The following is a 19,402-nucleotide window of genomic DNA, read 5'->3' as shown; positions in this document are numbered from 1 at the left end:
CAGTTTCTCCAAGCATAACCTCAAAAGTAAAATCTATACACTACAAATTTATAATTCTATAGAAAACCAGATATGCTACCCTGCTACTAGTCTCTGGGCTGGAGCGATAACACAGCGGGTAGGGTGTCTGCCTTGCACGTGGCCGACCTGGTTTCGACTTTTACACTCCTCTTGGAGAGGCTGACAAGCTACCGAGAGTATCTCACCTGCACGGCAAAGCCAGGCAAGCTACCCATGATGTATTAAACATGCCCAAAACAGTAACAACAATCTCACAATTTGTTGTGAGATGTTACTGGGCCTGCTCGAGCAAATCGATGAACAACAGGACAGTGACAGTGACTATTAGTCTCCAACAGTTTCTATTATTTACGCCTAGTCCACCTCTTGCCTCTCCTGAAGCATGTATGATAATCTAGCTGGAACTTTTAATTCAACTTAAGATAAATTCATTTATATTTACTGTGTCCTAGGCAGACTTAATAACACCATGGCAAGTAGGAAAATCAGCTCTTGCCCTCTAGAACTTATAATAAGGGGAAAAAAGGACTGTGAGAGCAGATGAACGGAATTTAAGGTTGTTCCTCCCCCTTCCCTTCCACCCACCCAGGAAAGGAGAATGGGAGAGAAGAGAACCATCTGAGTAGAAATGTTTGCAATTTGAAAAATTATTATATCGTTACTGTTACTGTGTCTGGCATATCGAATACATCACGGGGAGCTTGCCAGGCTCTGCCATGCGGGTGAGATACTCTCGGTAGCTTGCCGGGCTCTCCGAGAGGGGCGGAGGAATCGAACTCGAGTCGGCCATGTTGGCTGCGTGCAAGGCAAACGCCTTACCGCTGTGCTATATTGTAGGAAAGTGAAGGGGTGAGTTGGAGGAGGAAGAGAAATTACAGGCAAAATAGCAGATAGATAGGCTAGTGTTGCAAGTGATGCAGAGCTTTAACTGAAGGAATACACTGAGAAAAAGAACAAAGGAAAGAAGGGTGGAATGAGAAATTAATCCTTTTCTACAAAGTAAATTAAGTCTTAAATTACCTTTAGATCCTGGGGCCAAAGCAGCTCTTTTAATAGCATAGGTTTTGAGACATCTTTCAAAGGAGTCATCCCAAAGAGCTACTACACCATCTTTTCCTCCAGTCACAAATCCCTATGAAAATAAAAGGTTCACATTAATAAAGCCCTAAAAATGGGGGGACTTTCTGTATACTGAAAACTTCTAGAGAAAGAAACATTTATAACCTAGAGTTCTTTTTTAAAGAATGGAAATCGGCATAAGCTTGTTAAGCTTTTTAAATCATCAATATTGAATCTGTTAAAACTTTTACAGTGACATGAAACATTTTATTCTAATGTTAAGATTGTATAAATTGTTTGTAATCTGGAGCTCTAACTATCACATTAAACAAATTACATACACTCTTCTGACATCTTACAATTCTATTCATTTAAAAAAATGGAAAAGAATAACAGCTACCTCATATCATATACCACAGTGATAATATATCATAGTGATAATATTTAGTGAACTTTTACAACTTTTGACAAAGTGATCGATAATTACTAATTTTAAAGAAAACAGCAGTTCTATTCCACTATGTTTGAGTTTGAACAAAAGAATCTAATAAAGGTAACATAAATCACAATTACTGAGGATCCCAACGAAGATAAAACAATGTTTCTTTACTTGTTAAGACATTCTGTATGCCATCCAAAACTCTTGGTTGAATTTCTACTGCTCAACCTACTTTGATTACTGATTCAGAAGTGACCTTCTTGTAATCTGTTAGGTACTCAGTAAAGTCTAAATAAAGTGAAGTTAAAAGGTGAAAAAAAGACATTCTGTATGCCATGATTACATTTAAAAAATTATATTATAATTAAGTTGCTTACTTTTTCCAGGGCATGCATACTGAACACTGGTCCATCATGTGCTTTAACTGTTTTTACAAGGAAGATATCTCTCCATACACACACATCTCCTGTGGATGTTCCAGAAAAAGCCATCTCCTCAGTCCACCCATACACTGCACACATCATTGTGTCATTTTTCCCCAATGTGCCAACATAGCCTTTTCTTCCAATCAATCCTCCTCCTGGTTCATAAAAATGAATATTAGGAAAGTACTGTCAAGATGTATAAAATTAAAAAGCAGTAAAATTTCTATTACTGTTTGAATTGAAAGACATTAACAGTAAGGAAAATTAAAAAGGAAATATGTATTTCTCGCACTGGTAACTTTGGCAATAATTTGCCCAGATAAGACAGTCATATCCATGGCTGCCTTTAGGTCTAATAAAAAAAAGTGTGTTGTTAAGCAAAGAAGATCGTTCAAGTGGTAGAGCACATGCCTGTTAAGAGCAAGGTTCTGAGTTTAATTCCAGGGCACTATATGCCCCTACCCACTATCAGAACCAAGGGGTGTAGGCCTGGTAACCCCATAGTACCAAAAGGTGATTTGTAAACATTGCCAGGCCAGATCACTGAGCTATGAAGCCCACACATCACCTAGCAGAACATCCCTTGAGGTTCTGAGCATCCTTCAGGGTGACCCCTACAAAAAATATTCTTAGTTTTAATCAGTCCTCACCTCTTTTGCTTTTAACTTTTTAAAAAGACATACTTAAAAATACAAAAATGTATAAAAATTGAAACGGGGCCAGTGATGTGATTGAGTGCAGAACTGAACCCTCATGTTTGTGCACTGTAACAAAATAAAACAAAAATATTATCAATTTATACAAAATTACTACCATAACCAAAACATGATGCCAATCCCATATTCCTTCTTTATACCCTATTCCTCTGAATATAATGCTATTTTCATGAACTCATCTTATTACTGATTTATAAATTCTTATGTAACATGAACTATTTTCCAAGTCTTAAAATTTTCAATAAAACCACTCTACATTCTGTACTTGCCTTTTTCATTAATTTTATGAGGTTTTATATATGTTAATTTGTATCTCCATAAAATTTTAATAACAGTGTAATATTCTATTATATAAATGTAATACAGTTTGTGCACTTTCCTATTAATGGGCACTTCAGTTGTTTCCAAGTTTTTGCTATAGAAAGCAATCATGTTTTAAATATTCTTGTAAGGGCTGACATTCTCTAAGAATACTTACAAGTGGTCAAAGGATATGGCAAAAAGAACAAAATAAGAATAAGGGCGACAGAATCTGCTGTCAAATTGCTCCCAAGTTGATACTCTAATTCTAACTCCTACTAATAGTGAAAGGAGTTCCTGTTTCCCACCTTTCAACACTTGGTAATGTCAGACTGCAAGATGTGAAATACCAACTGAATCCTATTGTAGTTTTAACTGGCATTTCTCTATTAATGAGCTTGTCATTCCTTCTGTTGTTAATTGGCCATCCATGGCAAACTGATATAGTTTACTTATTGTTCCAACTAAGCTCTTTCATTTGTTTATTCAAGAACTATATGTGCCAGGAATAGGCATTGAGGGTAGAGCTGTGAACAAACCAGACAAAATAATTCTCCTCGTTCATGGAGCTTGGTGGTGAGACAATTAATAAATATGACAAGTAAAACATACAGTAGGTCAGATGATGGTGGGTGCTATGGTGAAAATGAAAGCATAAAAAGGATAAGCAGGGGCTGAGTAAGGCACTTGGCTTATGCGAGCCCAACCTGGGTTCAATTCCTGGCACTACATATTTTCCCCCAAGTACAGAGCCAGGAACAAACTCTGAGCATAGCTAGGTGTGGCACACAAACAAACAAATTCAGAACTTGAAAGTTTCACAGCATGTATCTGGGATAGTGGGTAAGATGTTTTTTACTAGTGTCATGCTCGTCTTCTTTTAACTTGGTTTCCAGAGCTTTATACAAAGGGTTCCACTGTGAGACCAAAAAAAGTGGCTGCCAGCACGTCCTTCCCGCCCTGCCAAGAGTTGCCCCCCACGAGCAGCTCTCCGGCACGGCCATGGCCCCAGAGGCACACAAACCAATCTCATAACTATGTGGCTTTTGACAGAAATCCCTCCAGACTTAATTAGTAAAATATCAGAAATCCAAAATCACGCGGCCACAATTATGAGGAGACCTCATATGGTCTTCATAACCAGCAATAGAAAACAAATTATTTCACAATGCCTTTTTCAGCAGGTCTGATTGTTGGGGGAAAATTCCAAATAATAATGGTGCATATTTTGTCAAAATAATGAATGTAATCAAAGTAGAGAGAGAGTTAAGTGGAAATCATCTGACTCACAGGCATCGGGAGAGGTGGGATGGGGGGTATATTGGGGTTCTTGGTGGTGGAAAATATGCACTTGTGAAGGGATGGGTGTTTGATCATTGTATGACAGAGACTTAAACCTGAAAGCTTTGTAACTTTTCTCACGGTGATTCAATAAATAAATAAATTTTTTTTTAAAAAAGTGGTTGCTTCATTGACTACATGGAAGGTGAATTGCATATATTAGAAACCCAAATATGAGAAATTCAAGTTGAAATGCATACCCAATGCTCAGCATTTATGCTTCTATAATTCAATATCAGGTGTATTGTATAACTAATCAAATTTGAGGGGAAAATTTATTTAATTGAAAATCTCTTCATTATAAGGGTCTTTCTTTTGTTGTGTATGTGTGGTGATAGGTGAGGCATTACATCCAATGGTGTTCAGTAGTGAAATTTAGGGTTTTTTTTCTAAGTCAGAAATAATAAGAATTACTCAGAGGGTATTTGCAATTTCAAGTGATTAAGATACTGAAATAAAAATTTTGTACAAATGAATTACAAATGTGAAAATACTTATTGGTCTGTTTTTACAGTCTGCACATGGTGGCACTCAAGGCTTACTACTGACCTTATGTCTAGGGATCACTCCTGGCAGTGCTCAGGGAATTATTTGCAGTGCTAGATTGTTGTAAGCTTGTGTTTACAACCTAAAAGCTACTTGAACTTAGAAAATGTTTCACTAAATGTATACTTTTCAGTTTAATGTACTGAATAGGCACCTTGTACTGGCCCATGGAAACAGATGTGCTGTCAAGGTCTGTTTCTTCAGTGGCAGGAAGTTATAAAGGAGATAAAGAGGGAAAAGTCTTTACCTCCTGCAATAAGAAAATCACAAGTACCTTCTGTGGTGATAACTCAAAGGTTATCCCACATCACTTTATGCATGGGAGACCCATGTTCAATTTCTGGAACCACAGGCTCCCCTGAGCCTCATGCTGAGAATTGTTCCTGAACAACATGAGTATGGCAGAAAAAACAACCCAAATACACACACAAAAATCACAAATAATCTATTATAACTATTGCACACTGAATATTATTAAAAAGAAATGTTTTCAGACCTCAAAAGAATTTTATTCTTTTGAAATTTTGTCCCTTAAAATTAAAAAAAATTCAGTTATTGTAATTTAGGTCACATATTTACAACAGTTTTAACATTTGGCTGAGGCCTTCCACCAATCTCCATATGTTCCTTTCAGTCCTCTTCATCATTCCCTCCTACTTGCTCCTTAGCTTGGTATTCTCAGTTCTGTGATCCAAGACCAAGGATTTGTTATCATTTGATACTCTATTCTCTTGTGTTGTTTCTCTCTGCACCACAGATGAGTGATAACATCCAGTATCCATCCTTCTCTCTCAGTAGCTCATTCTTTTCTAAAATATTTCCTATTTTTACATATTTTAATAGAAAGGCTTAGGTGGCTGAAATTGGTTATAAGCTACCAAAATTTATAAGCATGGATGGCACAGTATCATCTGTGGAAAAGAGTAAAGTAAAAAGTAAAGGCCCTCCCGTTGTTCATCAATTTGCTCGAGCGGGTCCAGTAACGTCTCCATTGGAGATTTTGTTGTTACTGTGTTTGGCATATCGAATACATCATGGGTGGCTTGCCAGGCTCTGCCGTGCGGGCGAGATACTCTCGGTAGCTTGCCGGGCTCTCCGAGAGGGGCGGAGGAATCGAACTCGGGTCGGCCATGTTGGCTGCATGCAAGGCAAACGCCCTACTGCTGTGCTATTGCTCCAATCTTCACAATTTATTTTTAATTTTCGATTTAGTCTAAAAATATGACTAACAAGATGAAAGAAGTTTGAAAGTAAGCTGGTTAATTTTATAAATAAAATAATTTTTGGGGGGTTAGGTGGTTTGGGCCACACTTGGAAGTGCTTGGGGGCTACTACTAGCTTTGTTCAGGGATCATTCCTGGCAGTGCTGAGGTTTGAACCTGGGTCAACAGCCTAAAAGCCAAGCAGCTTAATTCCTGGAGTATATCTCCAGCTCAGTAAAACACCCTTAAGATAAAAAATATCAGTGTAGAAATAAATGGGAGAATCATATAAATTTTGTTTGTTCAAAATGTAACAAGATAGTTAAGAGTCACTTTTGAAAAATTTTATTTCAGATAATTTTAGATTTTCAGAAACGTAACAAAAAAAGTATTGTTTTCAGTTATTTGTTAAAACCAAGAAGCCAACATGTTTGATACACTAGAGTGAACTTCAGAATTTCTTTAGGTATCACCCATATGTATGCAATCTCTTTCCTATTTCTGGATACAATCTAAGATATATCACACGACACATAGCTAAAACAGTAGTTTTAGCTGAAACAGTAGTGATTTCTTAAAATTTCAAAGTTTAAAAAAAAACACTGCTTACCTGCTCTACGCCAAAACTTCATGTGTTTAATTCCAGCTGTAATTAATTTATCAGGCACATAAGGATTCATCTTTACAACAAAAATTTTATCTTTACTTCCTCTGAAATAAATAACAAAAATGTTTTAATTCTAAAGAGAAATTATTTCTACAATAATCTTTCCCCCGTTCCGTACTCTTTCTTGATTACCCAACTGCTGGGTATCTGGTCCCCTCGATTCTCAGGTCTGGGCTACACACTCAAACATTTCACATCTCTTACTGTGTCATTACTTCATTCACTTAAGTTTATTTTTAAGGAGTCACACTCAGTGGTGCTGGGGCACCTACAACCATTCCTGGGCCTATTTGGCCCTGTAGTACAGGCCTAATAGTTTAAGTGTCCAGCCCAGTGCTATGGTGCTGGGGACCAAGGCCACACCCGAAAGTACTCAGGAGCCTTCAGGGTCATACGTGGCCATGTTTGCAGGGGCACGCAGTGTGAGGTACCAAATTCAGTGCCTCAGACAGGCTAGGCATACACTTTACCATGAAAGCTACCTATCTCCCTTGTTCGGTGCCATTATTTTAATAAGTTAACTCTTTCCACTGGAATCCCAAATGAAAGAAACAGTAAGAACTAAACTTCATTTATACACACCCACGATGAAAGCACACAGGAAATACACAAGTTGTGGCATGAATGAGTTAAAGAAATTTTTTCTAGTACTTGGGTGTAGCTTAATCATTCCAAAAAACACAGTACCTCTTAAACTATCTTCAATTTGGGCAATACATGCTCCAAGTGGGTATTTACCTCCCCACATATTGGGTGGTAGTGGTATGCAGTTACTTTGTATATCAATACTATAAAGTTAAACACTATGATAATACTATTCCCTACATTATAAAAATTATTAAAAAATTAAGAAAGCATTCATCTCTGTTTTTTTCTGGGGGGGCCACACTGCACTCTGCACTAAGGAGTTACCCCTGGTGATTCTTGGGGGACCATATGGAATGATGGGGATAGAACCCAGATTGGCTACATGCAAGGCAAATGCCCTATCACAGAATATCTCTCTGGTCCCTCATTTTTAATTTTCAAAGTCTCATTTTAAGTACAAGAAGTTAAAAAATTAGTCTTTGACACTGTTATTTTCTACTTTAAAGAAACTGCTATGGGAGCTGGGTACATTGATGAAGGGTGTGGCAGTGGAATGATGTATACAAGAAACCAATATTGATAGTACTATAAACCATGGAATCGTGATCATTTTTTAAATAAACTTCTATTATTCTTATAATTTTAAAATATTTGCTCATTTTTTTTTCTTTTTTGGGTCACACCCGGCGATGCTCAGGGGTTACTCCTAGCTCTGCACTCAGGAATTACTCCTGGCAGTGCTCAGGGTACCATATGGAATGCTGGGATTTGAACCCGGGTCGACCACGGGCAAGGCAAACGCCCTGCCTGCTGTGCTATCACTCCAGCCCCAATATTTGCTCATTTTAGAAAATTTAGAAAATAAAAAAATCTGAATTATCTACTATAATATTTGTATACCTATATCTTCTTTAACAAAATGTAGCACTGTAGCACTATCCTACTGTTGTTCATCAATTTGCTTGAGCGGGCACCAGTAACATCTCCATTGTGAGACTTGTTACTGTTTTTGGCATATCGAATAGGCCATGGGTAGCTTGCCAGGCTTTGCCATGTAGACAGGATACTCTCGGTAGCTTGCCAGGCTCTCTGAGAGGGGCAGAGAAATCGAACCTGGGATGGCCACATGCAAGGCAAATGACCTACCCACTGTGCTATTGCTGTGTATGTACAATTTATTAGACTTTTTACTGTCCAGTAGTTTACAATACCTCAAAATTCACTTTTCATGTACACAGAAATCTATTTTATTTGGTTTGGTTTTCTTTTGGGGCCACACCTGGAAATGCTCAGGGGTTACCCCTGGTTCTGTGCTTAGGAATTCTGGTGGTACTCAGGGAACCATATGGGGTACAAGGGATGGAACCTGGGTTGGCTGCATGCAAGGCAAATACCCTACCTGTGGTACTATCTCTCCTCCAGTCCTTGTACAAAAGACTTAAGCCAACAGTTAGCTCCAAAATCATATTATATTTACTTTAAAAAATAGGTTTAAGTGCCAGGGAGATAGCTCAAATAACTGAATCCTATGCTTTGCTTGCAAGAGGTCCAAACTTGTTCCTAGTGTACATGGTTTAAGTTCTGCTGGGGGCAGTACCTAAGCACCACCATATGTGACCCTCAAAACGTAAAAGCAACACTATGAAGTGGGTTTATAAGGAGTGAATCTATAAGTGAATTCTGAAATCACTTGTACTTTTTACCAAAACTATACTAATTTGAAGTAATAAAGATAACCATTTTTTTTTATACTAATAAAGATAAAAACAGTTTTTAATTTTGTTTTTTAGGGGTGACATCCAGCAGTGCTCAGGGCTTACTCCTGGATCTGTGCTCAGGGATCACTCCTGGTGGGCTTACGGGACCAAATGGGACAACAGGGATTGAACTGGGTCAGCCGCATGCAAGGTAGGCACCCTACCCACTATCTTAGCTTGGGCCCTGAATTCAAACTGTTTTAACTGAAAAGTGTTGAAGTACAAGTAATTTCAGTATATTGCCAATGTCAAATCAAGTCTTCTTCCTACCTTGTTACTGAGAGCTTCTCTCCTTTCCTCCAGTCCCACAGAACAATGCTGTGGCTATCATCTATTCCAACTGAAGTCAAACGTTTCCCATCCGCTACAAAAATTAATCAGAGAGGCATACTGACAACCATTAGATAAAACATACTTAGTATGCATTCTAAAATCATTTTTCCATGTTAAAAATTTTACAAAACATGTTAAATTTTAAGTAAATATGAATACAGCTATATAATAAGAACCAGAATTTATAGGAGCTGGGGGAGAAGTTTCTTTAAGTCTATAATCTGTATATATTTTCTCTGCTCTCAGTTCCTGTCTCTATCCACCAACTTGGAACAGGGGCAAAGGGGGAATATAAGAAGGAAAGAGGAAAGAGATAGAAAATGAGAAGGAAAAGAAAAATTAGAAGGGTTTCTTTTAATTAAAGTTACCATAAGAACTCATAAAAATTAAAAATGAGAAAAATATGGGTTATACCTACCTATTGCAATTAATACATAGTTAAGGTCAACAACTTTTGTTGTTACTATTATAAAACAACAGTTAGTAACTGTATTAAAAAATTGGAATTATTTAGCTAAGTGATATTAGCCATGCTGATAAATAAGCATGTGTTCATGCTAAAGTCAAACGTTTGTAAAGATTTTAATACAATAAGATATTTGGCACTCTACCATGATTTTTCAGATGAGATCAGGCGTGTTCAGGGTGATATGGCCATGGACAACCATATATTTTTCAAACTTTAATTAGTTCACTATAACTACTAGTGATATTGTTTTTGTTGGCTATTTTAGTATGCCACTCAATTTATTATTATTTATTATTATTTTTTAAATTTTTTTAGTGAAACACCTTGAGGTACAGTTGTAGACTTACAATTTTTTAATTTTTTTTTTGTTTTTTTGTTTCTTTTTGGGTCACACCTAGCAATGCTCAGGGGTCACTTCTGGCTATACACTCAGGAATTACTCCTGGCAGTGCTCAGGGAACCATATGGGATGCTGGGAATCGAACCTGGGTCGGCTGTGTGCTAGGCAAACGCCCTACCGCTGTGCTATCGCTCCAGCCCCGACTTACAATTTTTTGTGCTTAGGTTTCAGTTAAATTTTAGCAGGGCTTTGATTGTATATTTACATTTCCTTTCCTTCCAAGTTCTACTACAGATAATGATATGTAGTAGAATCACTATGTAAAATCACTATGACTTTAGTCAGAGCACACTAATTTACTGGGGTTTGTTTGCTTTTAATTTTTTAAAAATTGAATCAGCATGAGATACACAGTTACAAAGCTGTTCATGATCTAGTTTCAGTCATACAATATTCCAGCACCCATCCCTCCACCAGCGTACATTTCCCACCACCAATGTCTCCCGTTTCCCTCCCACCTACGTGGCCTCCTGGGCCCCCCCAGCCTGTCTAGGCACTTTCTCTCTCTCTTTCTCTTTCTTTCCCCCTTTCTCTCCTTTTGGGGATTATGGTTAGCAATACAGATACTAAGAGGTTATCATGTTCAGGTTTGTTCCTTTACCTACTTTCGGCACACATTTCTTGCCCACAGTAACTGTTTTCAACCATCATTGTATCATTATCATAGTGGTCCCTTCTCTATCCCAACTCTCTTCTTCCCCAGAACTTGAAGCATTCATTTGTGGGAAATAAAAAAAAACCCCACAATATAAGACTAATACTAATACTAATACAAATGCGGCCGCGCAACATCTTATTATCTCATTCTTACTTTGGACAACCTGACAGGCTACCGAATGTAACCTGCCCACACGGCAGAGTCTGGCAAACTCCCCGTGGCGTACCCAATATGCCAAATACCAGTAACAATGATGGGTCTCATTCTCCTAACCCTGAAAGGGCCTTGAATATGGCACGTTAAAATCTCAGGGCTAGGACGAAGGAGACGTTACCGGTGCCTGCTCGAGTCAATCGATGAACAACAGGATGATCGTGATCGTGATCATAAGACTAATACCCAGAGACAGTAAAAACAGGGACCAGGACAATTGATCCATCGTTGGAAGCTTGCTTCAAATGCTGGGGGAGAAGGTAGTTGGGTTAGAGAAAGGACCACTATGACAAAGAGTTGGAAATGATCAATCTGGATAAGAACTGCGTGTTGAAAAGAAGTAAAGAAATAAACATGATATCCTCTCAGTATCTGTTTGTTCTTTGTGGTGCCAAAGACTAAACCCAGGGTTTCATACAGACATGCACTTCATCACTGAGGCCCAGTTCTAATTTACTGCTTCTTAATAGAAAATTGTAATTATTAATGTAAATTTCTGTATCTATCTCTTATCCCTCTTATTCCTAATCTGCATCCTTTCATTGTGGAAACATAGTAGTTAAAGATTTAACCATAAACCAACGGTCACGGTCATGGTCACGGTCCTCCCGTTGTTCATCGATTTGCTCGAGCGGGCCCAGTAGCATCTCCATCATGAGACTTGTTGTTACTGTGTTTGGCATATCAAACACGTCACGGGTAGCTTGCCAGGTTCTGCTGTGCGGGCGAGATACTCTCGGTAGCTTGCCAGGCTCTCCGAGAGGGTCAAAGGAATTGAACTCGGGTTGGCCATGTTGGCCGCTTGTAAGGCAAACGCCCTACCGCTGTGCTATCACTCTAGCCCACCATAAACCAAGGAGATAACATAATCTAAAAGTTATTTTGATAAGCAAGTTTAGAATTGTCACTTCACTGAAATGTTACTGAACAAGAATCTCAATTCTCACATTACTCTAAACATTTTCCAAGTTTACTCTGTGGCTGGAAAACATTAAATGAAATAAAAATTTTCTTAAAGGAGTTACATCCAACTAGCGGTAACTGAGATAGTTACTGATGTTGCAAACACATGTTTTCTGGTTTTGTTTTTGGGCCACATCTGGGTGGTACTCAGGGTTTACTCCTGGCTCTGCACTCAAGAATCATTCCTGGTGATGAGGGGGACCATATGGGATGCTGGGGTTTAAAACTGGATTGACTGCAAGCAAGGCAAGTGCCTTACCTGTTGTATTCTCTCCCCGACCCCTGCAGACACGTTTTTATTTTAATATAAATCTATTTTAATGAGCACCAAAAAGTACACCTATTTGTATACCTATATGCCATCCAGTAAATCCACTATCATCACTGTGATCTGTTAGAACAACAATATGCACATTTGATAAAAAAGGGAAAGGTCACAGCTAAATAACAAGTTATGCAACACCAGTTTTGATGGAAATTGTCTGAATCATCTCTGAATTTTCATTAGTCTTACTAAGAGAGAAAATATCCATACCTGAGAAATCAACAGCACAGATGCCACACTGATGGTAGCCCTTTAATATTGACAATGGTTTAACGGTCTCTGTATCCCATATGTGAATTGAGGGATCCCTACCTACCTAAAAGAGAATTACAAAAGTCATTTCACACAATTAAATGATTTAATATCTTAAGAGAAAACAAAATAGGAAACTTTTGACTTTTTAAAAAATTAATTTACTAAAGAGCCATGAATTACGAAGTTACTGATAGTCATATTTTAGCCATACAATATTTCAACACCAATCTCTCCACCATTGTCAACTTCCCTGCACCAGTGTTCCCAGATTGCCTCCCCACCCCAACCCTCACTCCACCCTCGCCTGTGAACTTGACCAGGCATATTACAAAGTTTCAGTGGTTGCCACTTAAACCTTGTTTTCAATTCTGTTCAATCTATGATTTGGATATATGACTCTCACCCATATCACTGGTATAACTGAAGCCTTGATACTTATTCACCCATTACTTCTCATTTTCTTCTTCCACCCTTGATTTCTTTCCTTCTTTGTCTCCTCTCTAAACACTGAGGTTAAGGATGATCTAAACATCCTCTTTTACTACGCTACATTTCCTCATCCAGTATTTTATATTCCACAGATAAGTGAGATCATCCTAAAACAGGAAACTTTATAATCGCTATCACATCTGCTACTGACATAACAATAAAAAAAGGCAGACATTTTCTCTTACAGTTATTCAAAAGCAAATGTGGCAAGACTTAGAGTTTCTAGGAATGTTTTAGAACCTAGAGCTCCTACATTTTATCCTGTATTGGAGCTGGAGTGATAGTACGGTGGATAGGGCATTTGCCTTGCATGCAGCTGACCTCGGTTTGATCTCTGACATTACACAGGGTCCTTCTGAGCACCACCAGGAGTAATTCCTGAGTACAAAGCCAGGGGCTAAACCCTGAGCATTTCTGGGTGTGGCCCCCAAATCAAAATAAAGAAATTTTTATCCTGTATCACATCAATAAAGAGAATCTTGAGCACCTATTACTGGCAGTATTCCTATATTACTAAGACATTCAGGCAAAATTTGTAAGCTCAGGAGGAAAATAAGTCTTTTCACTTAAACAAGAACACCTGGTAATACGTGATTAAAGATGAGAAGGTGGTTGAGAAAAACTTCATGGAAGGGATGATACTTGAGGTTGGCCTTCAGAAAGTGAGAAGCACTGAGATTATTTTTATTTTAAAATATGTGAGAACTAAGACCTAGAGATAGTGGGTAATTTTTCCATAGCTCACAAGCGGATATGATTGGATTTAAAAGGTAGTATTTGTTATTAGAACACACTCGGGGCATCTCATTTAGGAATGTGGGGAGGAGAGTGAGACAAATTCTCATAAAGTTTCTTCATTCTTGTAGGAGTTAGAAAATTTGAGGGCTGAACAGAAGTAGAAAGGAAGAACTGTCCAAGAGGGGGGACTAAGTAAAAGGCATGAAGATATATCATACAAGTTGAACAAATAGCCCAGAAGCAGAAATATAGTTTACAAGGAGATAAATAATTTTTTTAAAAAGTGATTTGGCTAGATAGGTTTAATTCCTAGGCATAAAACCTAGGTTAATGCCTAAGTTTAATCCCTAATGTTGCATCCTAATGGGTTTAGGCACACGAGGCAAAAAATTATTAATACCACTGAAGAAAATAAAAAAAGTGCTGGTAGCTCTGGAAAATGGCTAGGTGGAAAAAAAGGAAGGCAGGAGACCAGCTGGGTGGCAACATCAATAGTTGAGAAATTATAAAGCACTTTACTGATAGCAGAGAAAAAATAAAACAAAATCGTAACAACAAAGCAAAGATAAATTCAGGGTAGGGAATCTACCTATATTGAGATAAAATAAGGTAGGTAATTTTAGGAATGCCTGGCCACAAAAGTGTGAAGGAGAGTGGAGGACAAGTCTGATCTCAGGCTTAGGCAACCAAGTTAATAATGGTGTCATTTAGTGGTACACAAGGATGAGAGGATTTGGAAGATGGCTAATCTCATTTCTTTCCATTTTATACACTGTATCTAACATGTCCACAAGACACTCGAAGGGTGAACTTTTGGGGAATTGTATATATTCTATAATTAGCTCAATGCTTATATCATATTATTAGTTCCTAATAGTTGCAGCCAATCCAAGTTATTTTTTTGTTTCTTCAGTGCCTATGTTTTCAAGCATTCAATAAATATTTGCTAAATTAAACAAGATTTCCAAGCTATGGTACAATTTGATATACCAGTTACTCCAGTTTAACATTCAAGATACTCCATTTAAATATATATTTAAAATAAAAATATAATGTATCATTTATAAAAAGAAATATAAGATGCCAGGTTACAATTGTTGTTTTATTCCCCCATGTTTTTTTCACTGCCCACCAAACTTATAATTCCTGAAAAGGGGATGTTTGTATTCAAAACCAGAACAGAACAGAATGAAACCACCATTAATATTAGTTAGACAAATTTCAGTAGTCAGATGAAATACTTCAGAAGTACTTTCATTCTCTTTCCCCAGTGGTGCTCAGGAGGTGCTGGGGTCACTCCCAGAGATTCTTGGCCAGCAGCTGACTACAAGGGCACCAGGATGTAGTGCTACTCACACCCTGCAATGCTCAGGGCCTCCTGGGCCATACCCAGTGCTTTTTAGAAGCCTCCAGGGTCACAGCCGCAGTGCTCAGGGAATGGTATCAGGAGCTGAACCACGTTTGGTCTCATGAAAAGCATGTTCCTTAATCTCTGTACTATTTTTCTCTCCTCAACATTTTTTAAAAAACTTTGAAATTTTGTTGTTTCTGTTTTTGGGCCATGCCAACTGATGCTCAAGGCTTATTCCTGCCCCTGAACTCCAGGATCACTCCTAGCAGTGCTCAGGGGACCATATAGAGTGCTGGAGATCAAACCCAGATCAACTACATGCCAGACAATCATCTTATCTGTTGTATTATTGCTCTGGCCCCAATTTTGAACAATTTTAAGAAATCATTTTTTTGAGTAGCCTACAGATAAACAGCTCAGACTGGCTGTGAGATAACACAGCTAAGAAATGAAGAACTGTGAAAGCAAGGAGCAGTGTGAGTTTGTGCCTTGGGAGGAAGGTTTGGAACCTACAGGGCCTGAAGTAGAATTGTTTACACAAAGCCAGAAGCAAAGGAGCTACTGCTTGATGGTAAAGAAAATCAGTATGTCTCTCTGACATAAACATTATTTTGAGCTGAAGGTAATTAAAAGTAGCAAAGTCAGGAAATAATCCACAGTTTTTGCATAAAGGCAAAATATATACACACATTTTATGGGTTTTTTTCCCCCTTTTTTAGTCACACCTGATGATGCTTAGGGGTTACTTCTGGCTCTACACTCAGAAATTACTCCTGGCAGTGCACAGGGGACCATACAGGATGCCAGAAATCAAGCCCTGGTTGGCCGTGTGCAAGGCAAAGGCCCTATCTGCTATACTATCATTCTGGTCCTACACATTTTAAAATTTTATTGAGCTTTAACAGACATACTGTGCAAGTTTTTTGTACAACCTTTTGAGGATATAAATTCTACTTTGGAGCTGGAGAGATAGTACTGGTGTAAGGCACTTGGTTTTGCATGTAGCTGACCCTGTTTTGACCCCTGGCATCACGTATGGTCCCCTAAGTAGCACAAGGAGTGATATCTGAGCACAAAGCCAGGTATAAGCCCCGGGCACTGCCAGGTAAGGCCCAAACCCACCTACCCCTCCTCCTCAATTTTCTTTTTACTGGAAACAGACTTTAATGCAAGGATGACACTACAGGAATTTACAAAACAATCTTGCTCCATTTGTCTCCTCCCGTATCTATACTGTCCCCATGGTGCCATCTTTAGAAGCTTAAAATTGCTTTTCTTTATCCTACCATTTCTCTAAGAAAAATTATTTTTCTTTTATGGGCCACACCCACTCAGGTAAGTGTTCAGAGCATGCAGTGTCGAGTATTACACCTGAATCTCCTGCATGCAGAGCATGTGTTTAGTCAATTTAGCTATCTTTCTGGCTCCCAATTCTCTATAATTTTATTTCTTTCAGTATATTCTAAGTCAAAAAAAACTAAAAAATTGAAACTTCTAAGGTTTTTAAATTTTTTATTCTTTTTTTTTTTTTTGCATTTTGGGTCACACCTGGTGATGCTCAGGGGATACTCCTGGCTCTGCACTCAGGAATCACTTCTGATGGTGCTCAGGGGGCCACATGGATGCTGGGGACCAAACCTGGGTCGGCCACACACAAGGCAAACACCCTACTTACTGTACTAGTCCTCTGACCCCCATTAAAAAATTTTTTTTGGTGTTTTGTTTTGTTTTGGGAGGACACACCAGGCTATGCTCAGACTTAGTCCTGGCTCTGCACTCAGGAATCACTCCTGACTGTGCTCAGGGGCCTATATGGGATGCTGGGGATTGATCACGGGTCGGATGCATGCAAGCCAAACACCCTCCCCACTGTATTATCTCTGGCCCATTTTTTAAATTTACAGTCTGAACTTTATTTCCAGCTCATTCCAAAATGCTCCCTTTATCAAGAATTATAACTTTTTATAAAAAATTGAATCACTGTGAGATACACAGTTACGGAGCTATTCATGACTGAGTTTCAGTCATGCAATGTTCTGATACCCAGTCCTTCACCAGTGTACATTTCCCACCACCTGCTCTGTCCTCCTGCCCCACCGCCTGATCCAATATTTCTCTATGACATACACTTTTCTTTTTCTTCTCTCTCTCTTTCCTCTCTCACTCTCATTTTCCTTTTAGGCACTGTGGTTTGTAATACTGTTACTGAAAGGGTATCATGCGTATCACTTTACCTCCTTTCAGCACTTAGTTCTTGCTCAGAGTGATCATTCCAACTATCATTGTTATAGTGGTCCTTCTCTATCCTAACTGCACACCTGCTCCTGCTTATTGGAAAGCTCTAGCATAGACCAGTCCTGCTGGCGCCCTTGTTTCTGTGTCTCTGACATTTACCACATACTATTTTGGTTTTTTTGTGTGTCCCACAAATGAATGTAATCATTCTATGTTTTCCCTCTCCCTCTGACTGATTTCACACCACATGATACTCCCCATGTCCATCCATTAAGCCACGATTTTGAGTTATTTTTTTGTTGAGGTTTCTCCTGTGGGATGTCAACAAACTTTTTTCTCTTACTAAATTGTATTTTTTTTTAATCAAGATCATGAATGATCGGTTTGAGGCTCTTCATGTTCCCAGAGCGAACAGAGGCCATTGGGCTACACTAGCACACGACAGGGACAAATGGAGACGTTACTGGCACCCGATCGAGCAAATCGATGACTAAAGGGAAGTTAAGTGATTAAGTGAAATTGTCTTTTTATTAAAGAGTCAAGGAAAATCAAAGATGGGTAAGAGACAAAGTGTTGCCTCCCTTCAATGGGCAAACAGTAGTATACTGTGGCCTGAACTCCCTCACATCCCTGACTCACAGGAGTAGAGCACCAATATTTAAATTGGTTTCATTCTAGTAGGTCCTCAGCACTACCTGCCCCCCCAGACACTGATGAATAAGTCCAAGAGGCTCCCAAGCACCACTGGGGTGGTCCTGGTGTTCCCCATTTAAGTGCCATGAGTCACCTAGCCTGGTTTGTCGAGTATCTCAGAGTGGTCCCCAGCCCCCTGAGCATATAGGTCTAACCTATTTGGCCTGATGTTACATACCTGGCCTGTTGCCACATAGTCTTTCAAAGGATGAATAGCCAGGCAGAGAATATCATCATCATGACCCAGGTAAAAGCGCTGTGTGTTTTGCTGTCGATTATAAATGACACCCACTGCTGCCACATGGTATACAATTTCACCAATTTGAGTATAAAACAGATTACTTCGACAATCATAACCTCTGTAACTAAATACAGAAAAAGGTAGTATAAAAATCAATATTCGTATGTTACATGAACAATTCAAACAAAGCAGAAATACAAGTCTTTGTAAGGTTTTATAAATTGTTCTGATTAAAAAGTTTATTTCAAGCTACATTAAGAGAAAAAAGGTGCAGAAAATGTATATAGTATATTACTATTTGTGTGAAAATAATAGCAATTTATAGCAATTGTCTGGGTCAAAGAAATACAATATACAAAACAGAACTTCATAAAAGTAATTTCTATTTTGACACTAGAGGAAAAACATTTTTACTAAATAAATCCTTCTTCAAATCTGTATTATTACTCAGGCAAGAAAATGAGTGCTTGATGAAAAAAATAAAAAGAATTGAATTATAAATTTTTGTTGCTGGGATGAAATGTGAGATCTGTACTACCAGATATTCTAAATGAATACAGAAATGATTTTATCTGAATTAAAAGAAGACGACCAATGGGCCCGAATAATAGTACAGCTGGTAGGGCATTTGCCTTGCACATGACTGACCCAGTTCTAGCTCTGGCATCCCATATGGCCCCCTGACCACCACCAGGAGTAATTCCTGAGCACCCTGAGCATTGCCATGTGTGACCCAAAAAGCAAAAAATAAAATAAAAAGATGGGACAAAATACTCAGGCCAAAGCCACCACAGTATCATTACAAATTAGATATATTTAACTGAGATGATAATAGCTTACGTTTTACTTATTTTCATTTCTTTAGTAAGAGATCCATGTATCCATGTCCATAACTATAATACTAAATTTTCGTGAGAACTATTTTTAAGTTAGTAAGATCTATATAGTGCTTATAATACATCAGTGTTCTAAGTCACT

The 19,402-nt window shown here is 38.4% G+C and overlaps 1 protein-coding gene across 1 annotated transcript in view; it reads right to left on the bottom strand.

Annotated features, from left to right (window-relative positions):
* Positions 1-19,402, bottom strand: part of EML5 (EMAP like 5) — a 172,546-nt gene that overhangs the window by 77,257 nt on the left and 75,887 nt on the right. The window contains exons 14-19 of the mRNA XM_056133752.1: positions 18,362-18,548; positions 12,633-12,738; positions 9,332-9,425; positions 6,660-6,760; positions 1,897-2,099; positions 1,042-1,153 (exon numbers count right to left, since the gene is read on the bottom strand). Of these exons, the coding sequence (XP_055989727.1) occupies positions 1,042-1,153; positions 1,897-2,099; positions 6,660-6,760; positions 9,332-9,425; positions 12,633-12,738; positions 18,362-18,548 (803 nt within the window). The remainder of the gene's footprint in view (positions 1-1,041; positions 1,154-1,896; positions 2,100-6,659; positions 6,761-9,331; positions 9,426-12,632; positions 12,739-18,361; positions 18,549-19,402) is intronic.

The sequence above is a fragment of the Sorex fumeus genome, unplaced genomic scaffold (genome assembly GCF_029834395.1).
Source record: "Sorex fumeus unplaced genomic scaffold, SorFum_2.1 ptg000098l, whole genome shotgun sequence".
Taxonomy (NCBI): Eukaryota; Metazoa; Chordata; class Mammalia; order Eulipotyphla; family Soricidae; genus Sorex; species Sorex fumeus.
The sequence above is the reverse complement of the archived record's forward strand: the minus strand, read 5'-3'. Positions and strand labels throughout refer to the sequence as shown.